A 9,440-nucleotide genomic window follows, 5' to 3' on the forward strand; every position below is an offset into this window, starting at 1 on the left:
TTGCGCCTAAAGGTGTCGCAGAACGCAGTGATACTCCCTGCCAGCGCGGCCGCTGGGCTGTGGCTGAGCGGCGCACAGCTGCTTTGGATCCCTGAGAGCTGCAGGCATCACTATTTACTTTTATACTTTGCGGGTATATATGTTCGTGCGGTGTCTTTTTGAAGGCACGACAGTTTAGCTTTATTCAGGAAAGTTCAAGATGCGGAATACTGTCTATTAGAAAGCAATAATTGAAAGGTATCATTCCCGGGACTGCCGAAACGAAAAGCGGTGCAATAATGCGCCTTACATAAAGGCGCAGAATGTATGCTTTCATGTACGTCTGAAATTATTCCAGCTCGAATTCTCGAAACGAGACACGCAGTATTGAGACGCGTAATGCGAATTGCGCGTCTTTCTTAAGCAATCTTTCTTAATTTGAGCGAGAAACGCACCTAGTGAAGCGAACGAATTAGCGAAATATAAAAATTTGAAGACAGCGCGCGCAGATTTGACGGCTACATTAGAGATATGGAGTGAAAATAAACTTAGATGGAATATACCGGAGCGCAACGTTTCCATCCTATTCATCATTACGGGCTCTCTCTGCACTTGATGTGCAGAGGGAGAATGTTGTCAACATAGCAAACGCACATTTTCAGAGTGCCATACACACAGCATTTCCCAACATCCATCACCAGTGATCAATTTGGTGACGTGAGAGTCCTAAGGTCTACTCGCTGTTCAGCTAAATCTTAAAGCGATTGGAATCCGCGCGCAGGTTCCGAGGCTGCTATTATAGTGACCGATTGCCGGATGTATGCGTCTTCGTGTCCTCTTATTGAATACCTATTTTAAAATATGGCTGTATTTCTCATTTCGAAAAAATACCAGCGAAATTGCAGTAAGCATCAGAATGTCGTTTATTAATCGCAGCGGAAACGACTATACTTATGTAATGTTTCAATGTTTTTCAGCGCTGTGAATGCCGCGTTGAAACTAATGACCGCGTATGGTAATGTACACAAGAAAGCGTTTGTTCAGAGAAAGCAGTTCTGGCAAATTATTCCACCGGATAACGAAAAATAACATTCTCCATTTCTAGTTCCTGCTAGCAAAGAAATCACAACTCGTACCAAATACTTGCAGTTCACTATAGACGCGACAATATTCATTATCACACCTTCGTGCATAAAAACAAAACAAAACAAAAGGAGATGCTCGCGACAATGAAAGCACGTTTTCCAAGCACACCCCGAAAACAGCGCCAAATTTATGCGAATGGTTCAAACGCGATAAAACCATTTGGCATTACCAGTTCGCTCAACGTTCGATCGTGTTCAAGTGCGACAATGCGCGCTGAAGAGGCACCAACTCGCACTCAAAACCACGGCACACACATAACTTACAATAGTCTATTCTGTGACTGCGTTACTAGTAACATATACGCCGTTTCAGAAATCGTCCCAAAAGCACCCGACGTAGCAAAGGAAAGGTGATGGGAAACAGCAACAAAGCTTGCAATACTCCCGCTGCACACACAGGCATTCGTCGGCTGCCACTTGTCACGCTTTATCCTCACTGTCCATAAAAGTCTTCTTTTAGGATCCCTTGGGAAAGAAAACATCTTCCAACCATTCCTAGAATGGTTCGTGCACTGTGGCACGCAACATCCAGTCATCCTGCGGGACTCGCGGCGGAGCAGACGGGCGACAAGGCGGTAGGCGCAGCATGCACGTTTAACCAAAGCGCGGCGTGGGCTAAAACATGGCGGACGCGCGAGTCGAGGCGGCGTCGACCCTTTCAAAGAATGACCGCACTCTAAACGGGGGCGCGTGCATCGAGGCACTCTAATCGTCGCCCTCTCCTGCGAATGCCGTTGATCTTCGCCCTACAGGGCGTGGTCGCCTTCGTGCGCTTATCTCGAGGAAAGAAGAGGGCGGCCGGTGGGGTGGAGCGGGGGGTTGTATGTCTTGTGCTTTCCCCGCGATGTCCGCGCTGAAGTCACAGAGCGTACGAAGGTCACTTCGCTCGCTGCAGCGGCCGCGTTTGCGAAAGGAGCGCGCTGTTCAAACAGAAATAAGTAACAACTGTGGTAATTAGTTCGCGCTCGTCCTCTGTGTACCTGTTCGTTCGTTTCGTGCGTCCTGCTTTACGTTTGAGCAGTGCGCTTCAAGTGTCGAGCTGTGACGCATTAGTTCGCGCTCGTCCTGTGTGCGTTCTTTTCGTGCGTCCTTTGGGCTCGAGCGACGCGCTGGCAATTTCGAGCTGCTTTCCGTTCTTCGCGTGACATTCCAATTTATTGCTATCGCATTCATTGCTTCGCCGTTGAGGCGAAACTGTGACTTTTTTATTTATATGAAAATTAAAATGATGCCTTGCAATAAAATTTTTAAAAACGATCATGGGTCTCCAGCTCATGTAATTGCATTGTTCTATTGAGTCTTTTCCGAAAGCGGTCGAGCGGCTGTTGCTATTTCAATAGTCTCGCACAGCTGAGGGGTATTGAACACAGGCCTACACACAACAATATACGCAGGCATTAACCAAAAAAGTTGATTAGACTATACTTAACTCTCAAGTAATTCAAATATATGGCGTTTGAAATATCAATTTCAAGGGGGGACACTTGCAAGGGGTGTCCCCCAAGCCTGAACACAAGAGGGGTCAGGACCCCCCTGGCCCTCCGTGATTTACGCCAATGTAAGAGGAGTAAACGGCGCTGCACAGAGGCGCGATTAAATTAATTAAAAATAAAGAAACTTATGCTGACAACCCGACTGGAGTAACAAGCGATCGTCCATCTTGTAGATTGTGTTGGACTAACTGGCAAATGGTATTTACAGAGGAGAAAAACTGAAATGTTGCCTCGTTCGTCCCGCGCTTTACGTTCAAAAGAAGGTTTAGATTACCACGCTTTTGACTACATTTAAATCTCCCGCGTTTTTGTCACACAACAGCACGTAAGGGAAAGTGTCGCATTTGCGGCCTTGGCAACTTACTGCGCTGCGCAAGTCGGCAGCCTACGGCAGCCTAGTCGCACATGCAGTCGCAGAGTGAGATTAGCATGATAACGAGAGTAGCTTATATCACTATTGCGTCTATTTACAAAGATCGGGGTGTGTTCCGCAGGAAAGACGCACCTCCACTGCCCTGTGTACTATCATCGCCATCACCTCTGCGAGTCCTGACCAGTCCTGACTACAGGTCCCTCAGTCCTGACCTCAATCCTGACTGCTGACAGTCCTGACTAGAGTGACCTGTCCTGACAACGCGCGCAAACACGTGGGGAATGCACTTTTATTGATGCCAGAGATGGTACACAGAAGTCACGTGTGTGCTTGTCCTGACCTCTCGTATTCAATTTTTAAAGTACTTCTTCAGCCTTCGAGATACCCGACAAGTCAGAAGGCCTCCGTGATTGAGCAAACCTGCGCGACAATTAACAATCTTACGTATTAGCTCAATATAATAAAACATAGCACTGAATAAAAATTACAACCAAATCTAATTATGTTAATTTATTCTCGCTTCTTTAGCGTTGTTTTTTTCTTCGAAACTGCGGCTGCTGGGTTCCCTACGGCCTATTCCGTACTCCTCCTGTCAGTATTTCAATCATGGCGGCTGAGGGTGAAAAGAAATCGTTGTTGAAGAAAGACGAAATGAAACGTCAAGCCCAGGAACAGGGCGTTGTAGACGGCTTTAACCAGCTGAGACAAGAACAACGTGCCCTGACAGCAAAACTTATTGAACTGGAAATGGAACTTAACGAGCACAAGTAAGTGATCGGCCTCATGCCGCATTGCACAATGTTCTTTAGTCGCCTTTTTTTTTTTTCGGATGCGCCGGCACTGTAGCGGTCTCTGGCCATCCCTAGACTTGCACAAGTCGTGCAGTGTGTGCTATGATGCGTTCAATACCTTTTGTGCTGTGCCCGTGTAAGGAAAATGTAACTCGATGCGCGTGGGTGGTCACTGCGACTGGCTACACAAGGCGAGTTGACTCGTTCCTTGAATCACGTGGCCTCGATTTCTGTTCGCATGTCATGCTCCTCAAGATTGAAAGTGATCATCCGCTCTAATTATCATGTTTCCTCCTGTGTGGTTTGGTAGACAGGTTCAAACTGCTTGAATTATTCCACAAACTCGAGATTACTTTCACCTGCCATCATGCGTCTTGTTACCGTTACTGTGTTGTGAATGGAATCAAGAACATAGAGGCTCGTTTCGAAGCATCATCATAAGGAGCGAGTAAATAAAAAGAAATTTACCTGCCGTTTTCGTTAACGAAGTATAAGTTGCAAGAACCGTGTGTCAATTTCATTTTCTGTCATATCGCCAATGTCTAAGTTCTAGCTATTCCTTGGCAGCCTGTGTTGCAACTAGGCGCCTACCTAAGTGTATACGTGAAAAACCCCCATCGTCATACATGAAATAAAGCTGGCTGGCCGTCACTGCCCAAAATTTTCACGTGACAGCATTCGACACTGAATCTACGCTGACAGTGCTGCAAGACTATTATTTCGTGCATCGAGACATGAAACTCGAGCTACTAAACACTGTCCGAGTGTAGGGCATTCTACATTTAACCTTCCGCACAGTTACTGTACTCATTAAATTTAACAATAGCACACGCCTGGTTAAATCGGTGGAAGGAGGGGCAAAATATGGGGTCAACTGAAGTTTGGATGGAAGAGAAAATACAGCTCTGACTAAATGCAGGCCGGCAAATCTATGAGTTGTAGCTTTCTTGTAGTTTCCAGGAACAAGAACAAATGCTCAAAAAAATGTATGCTTAAACCATTGCCACATGAATTACTGGAGGCCTAGTGATAAGCTAATAATCTGCTGCAATAGTAAATTTGTCAAAAGTGCACTTCATTGGAAATCTACATTAAACACATTAAATATACGAAAGAGCGTATAAAGGCTCTGATGTAATAGGTGTGTCAGCATCAAAGTCTTTGTCAGTTAAGCACAGTGGCCGTTGGTAGGCTTAAATTCTACGTTGTTAAATTGAATGAAAGTTAAACGAGATCAATTTGTTTTGCAGCTTAGTTGCTGAAGCACTTCAGAAAGTTGATGGTGACCGACGCTGTTACCGAATGGTTGGTGGAGTGCTTGTTGAAAGGACGGTCAAGGATATTCTTCCTGCTGTGGAACGAAACAGGGAAAATGTGAGTTTTTGCTGATCTGCTTGAAAAAAACGCACAAGTTTTCTTGGGCTACTGCACCTCACTTCTATGCAGACTTTTCCGTTATAAATATTGATAGTAAGAAGCAAGTTAGTGTAAGTTCAACCAAAATGGCATTTGTCCGAAGTTAAATTGCCACACACATCACAATCTGCGTCACTGCTGTATTGTGACGCACAAAAAAAAAGGTGGTACTGTATTAACATTTTTTTTTTGTGCCAATGTTCAGTGACCTAGCCCAGTATATCAGTGGCCATGGCGTTTTGCTGCTGACCACGAGTTCATGCTGGCAGTTGTTGGTTCAGTTTTAAGCTGCAGTTGCTGCGTTCTAATAAGTGAAGACACACATGCTGAGAGCTCTGCGTGGGCCCGATCTGACCTGAAAGTCTGGCCGTGCCTGCGTTCCCGCCTGATGCCAGCTTGTGTCACTCCTAGGAAGAGTGTTGGCCTGGGGTCAGACATGGCCCATGGGCCTCAGTCTGGCCCTCACGAATGGTGGGGTGGTGGCAGCGGCTGTCGAGGGGATAAAAACCAGTGCTCCTTTAAAATTCGAATGTTTCCTGAATGAAGCAGTGAATTAAAAGCAATACTACCAGCTTGCGGACTCTCAACTGATCAGAGACGACAGTGCTTCCTTGCTGTGTGCGGCTGGCAGAAATGCTGACGCACTGGGAAGCGAATGCTGAGCGCCGCGGCCATTCATTTCACCAAGGTCCATGCGCTGATTGTTTCGCTTGAAGCACGTTTGAGAGTGCGGCAGTACGGTAGTGCACGAACGCTGTCACATTGTTTTATTTCATGGGCTTTCTTTAAACATGGAAAAAGGTCACCATGCAACATGTACAGTACTCACGGATTTAAACAGGACAATTTAGGGCTAAGTAACGCACATACTTTCACTTCCACCGTCTTCAGTTCGAGTAATATCGTCGTAATTTCGACTCGAACGCGTAAGTCAGAGCCAACATTATCTTTAGAAACCAGGTTCGTCGCGACATGACGTGGCTATCTCGAGCAATTGCGCATTCCAGTCATTACACTAAAAAAATTGATGTCGCGTGTGATTCCGTGAGTACCGTACATTGCCACAAAAAATTGGCTTGGTCGTTTTGGAATGCCCTCCACAGCGTAAAAAAATGCACTTAGCCCTAAAGGGAATATTTAAGATACTGCATAACTGATTGCAGTTAATTAACAAATTAAGCTCATTGTAAAAAAGACCTTAATGAGCACCACATGATGGCAAACCATACCTCATCGTTTTCATTCAGTTGTAGGTAACCACTTTTTAAATATACTTGGTTTCTGTTACGTGAAACATCTTATATATACATATATATGCTGTTCTCCCGACAGAGGGCGGCAGTGGAAGTGCTGCCCATTGCTCTGTTTTACCGCTTTTGATTGACTGCCCATTTGCTCTGATTGACCCCTTTGAAATGTGCACCTGAGGGTTCAACAAACAGTAACTGTGCACATGCGATGCAAGCAAGCTGTGCCTCCCGCCACTTGTTCTGTAAAAAGGAGTCTGAACAGGTGGCCTTATAGTTTCAAAGATCGCCAGCTCCACCGCCAGCACTAGAATGCTTCTGTTTGTGCTTCATAGATGCCAGAAATTGGCGACTAGAAACTAAATATGGATGCGTGTTGAAAACAGGAAGTTCGAAATTCTTAAGCTTTATATATATATATACATATAGTCGGAAGAAGTATTCTTTCTGAACGCGAATAAATATTTGCAAATGAAGATGCACAGGATCAACAAACAAAAACAACAGATGCTTTATTTACTAAAGTTGTGGCTAGTGGACTGACTCGTCAGAGGCTGGTCCACAGGCCTCTGATATATATATGTGGCACTCTTTTTTTTCTAAAAGAGCCAAGTCTATTTTAATTGAAACTCAGAAAAACGCAGTTTTTTGCTGCTGAGAATATGGTCGGGCCTGCTAAAACAATTTTTGCCAGTTTTCTCATGGGACCAAAATACTTCAAATCTATATTGCTGCTTAAAGGGGTGGTTCCACCATGTTTGTGGCTTGCGTGTTCTTTGCTGTAAGCGTTTCCTATAGCTCCAGGAAGAACGATGCACGAACCAAGATTCGTGTATTCTCGCTAAATAATTTAATATCGCCTTTTGATGTGGACAACTTTCGGTTTCGGTTTCTGGACGCCGAGGTTGGGCAGTGACGTAGAAGTGTAGGAGGCGTGGTCACGTGACCACACAAGGCTGTGACGCACTTAGCCAGAAAACGATCGAAACTCGGCGAGTGATGTAGCAACCGATGCTTTGCCGGTACTATAGTGAACTAGAATATATTCTAGTTCACTACAGTCGGTACGTACGTTGCGGAGGTGGCGGAGGTCCGCAGGTCACTCACGTCACTACAGCAGATCTGGTGTGACGTCACTACAACTTTCGTTGTCCATCCTACAGATCTACGTCAGTGTTGGCGCGCTAGCGATGGGTTTTGATCGGGAGAATGGGCATTTAGGTACACTTTGGAAGTAAATTAAAATATATTCTAAACGTTTGCTGTGTCCGACCCTTCGTGTGGAGTGTCCTTGCATACAGAGGAAACCCACAACAGGCTTGTTATAGCCTTGAAATTTGATGGCACCACCCCTTTAAATCTGTATAGCCCACTATTCTCGGTATTCAGGAGTAAAATTTGGATGTAGCTCTTATAGATTGGAACATTTCATTTGGGCTTGAATTAGCTTGTAAAAGCAGCCTAATCGCAACAAATGAACAATATAGCAATACTTCATCACAAGATTAACAACATCCTTGTGCTTCCAACGGTGCCGTCCTTTGTTGCATGGGCGTAATGGCGATGAATAGACTTGTAGAGCGAGTGGTCCTTCCAGGCAAAAGGTGTACCATTCTGGATTCTCGGCAGCATTTTCTCATTATTGGCATCTATTGAAGGCCTTCAAAGATGCCCCAGGTCTTCTTCATAAGTCGTTTTAAGCCACACCTTTTCAGATCACTTCTTCTTCTTGAAAGCTCGATAGGAAAGCAACTAGAACGCAATTGAAACATATTCGATGTGGCCATGTTGGTTGTTCTGGTCATGATTGTTGACAGAGCACTGGTTTAATGAATCTGGCTCGGTTTGATTCAAACAGATGCAGGATTTGGCTCATATTTTATTTGAGAATGCTTTTTTGAGTTCACATTACAATGAGGAATTGCCCCATTTCGATTACAATTGTTTTAAAACCGAAAGATACTTAGGTGCGCTTTACGCTCCTGTGAAATTTAGCCCACTTTTGGTTTCTGGATTTGGCTCTTTTAGGAAAAAAAATTCCACATATATAGGTGCGTGTGTGTGTCTGTGTGCGGTTAGATCGATACATAGACCCACACACATAAAAACACACACACCTGGTAATACCGCTAGCTGAAAGTAGCCCTGTTGTGTGTACTAGTGTTGTTGTTGCTGTGTTCTATGATATGACATACTAGAGAGTGCACCTGAAAGCTGTCTTCATGTTTTCCAGATTTCAAAATCAGTGGAGTTGTTAAATGAGAAGATTGTACAGAAAGGCCAGGAGGTGAACGAGTACCGTGAGAAGCACAACATCCAGATTAGGGTCTCTTCTAATGCAGCCTCCAAGTCCCAGCCTGCTGCAGGAAGCAGCGGTGGAGGGGGCGAGAAACCAGCATCACAGCCTACAGCAGGAGTGTTAGTCTGACGTCCGTTTGCTGTTGTTTTTTTTCTTTTAAATCATTTGGCCGCAGCTTCATGCTTCCACCTTTACTACCACAGCTGCTTTACATGTAATTTTATAAAGGACGCTGAAGCTTTAATAAGGAGTCGCATGACGAGATGTTTGAGTTTTTGACCTTGATGTCCCCCCCCCCTTTTTTTTTACATAAAATATTTATATGAATGCAGTTTGTGACATCCCAAGTTGGTGCCATGGACATTTTGTAGCAGCGGCTTTTATCATCACCCCAGACACTTGAGCACGTCTTCTAAGTTTCACTTGCAGTAGTAAAAATGATTGCTGCTTCCAACATGTTTTATGCACTTTCATAATGCTGACAGAATATTGTTGAGTTTCTGTTGTGCTATGTTCGTTGACAATTGACACATGTCAGTTTCTGTCATGAGTTTTAAAAAAGTTACTCAGCTATCTGCTAGAATTTCTTGTGCATAGAATATCAGTCTCCGAGAGTCAGCTAGCTCAGGAATAAAATTGTGCTATGTGCCACAAGCAACTTTATAATGTTTTGTAAACTTAAAAAATTCTCCATACT

The 9,440-nt window shown here is 44.5% G+C and overlaps 1 protein-coding gene across 1 annotated transcript; it reads left to right on the forward strand.

Annotated features, from left to right (window-relative positions):
* Positions 1-3,553: 3,553 nt before the first annotated feature.
* LOC119393235 (prefoldin subunit 2) lies at positions 3,554-9,070 on the forward strand. Its single transcript, XM_037660145.1, has 3 exons — positions 3,554-3,757; positions 5,032-5,155; positions 8,678-9,070. Exons 1-3 carry the CDS (start codon positions 3,597-3,599, stop codon positions 8,870-8,872), a joined length of 480 nt encoding a protein of 159 aa, XP_037516073.1. The 5' UTR covers positions 3,554-3,596; the 3' UTR covers positions 8,873-9,070.
* The last annotated feature ends 370 nt before the right edge of the window (positions 9,071-9,440 follow it).

This window comes from Rhipicephalus sanguineus, chromosome 5 (genome assembly GCF_013339695.2).
Source record: "Rhipicephalus sanguineus isolate Rsan-2018 chromosome 5, BIME_Rsan_1.4, whole genome shotgun sequence".
NCBI classification, from domain to species: Eukaryota; Metazoa; Arthropoda; class Arachnida; order Ixodida; family Ixodidae; genus Rhipicephalus; species Rhipicephalus sanguineus.

Coding starts and splice junctions, on each gene's coding strand:
- LOC119393235 (XM_037660145.1), top strand. CDS start 3,597: ATGGCGGCTGAGGGTGAAAAGAAATCGTTGTTGAAGAAAGACGAAATG. Junction 3,758..5,031: donor ATGGAACTTAACGAGCACAA/GTAAGTGATCGG, acceptor TTTGTTTTGCAG/CTTAGTTGCTGAAGCACTTC. Junction 5,156..8,677: donor TGGAACGAAACAGGGAAAAT/GTGAGTTTTTGC, acceptor CATGTTTTCCAG/ATTTCAAAATCAGTGGAGTT.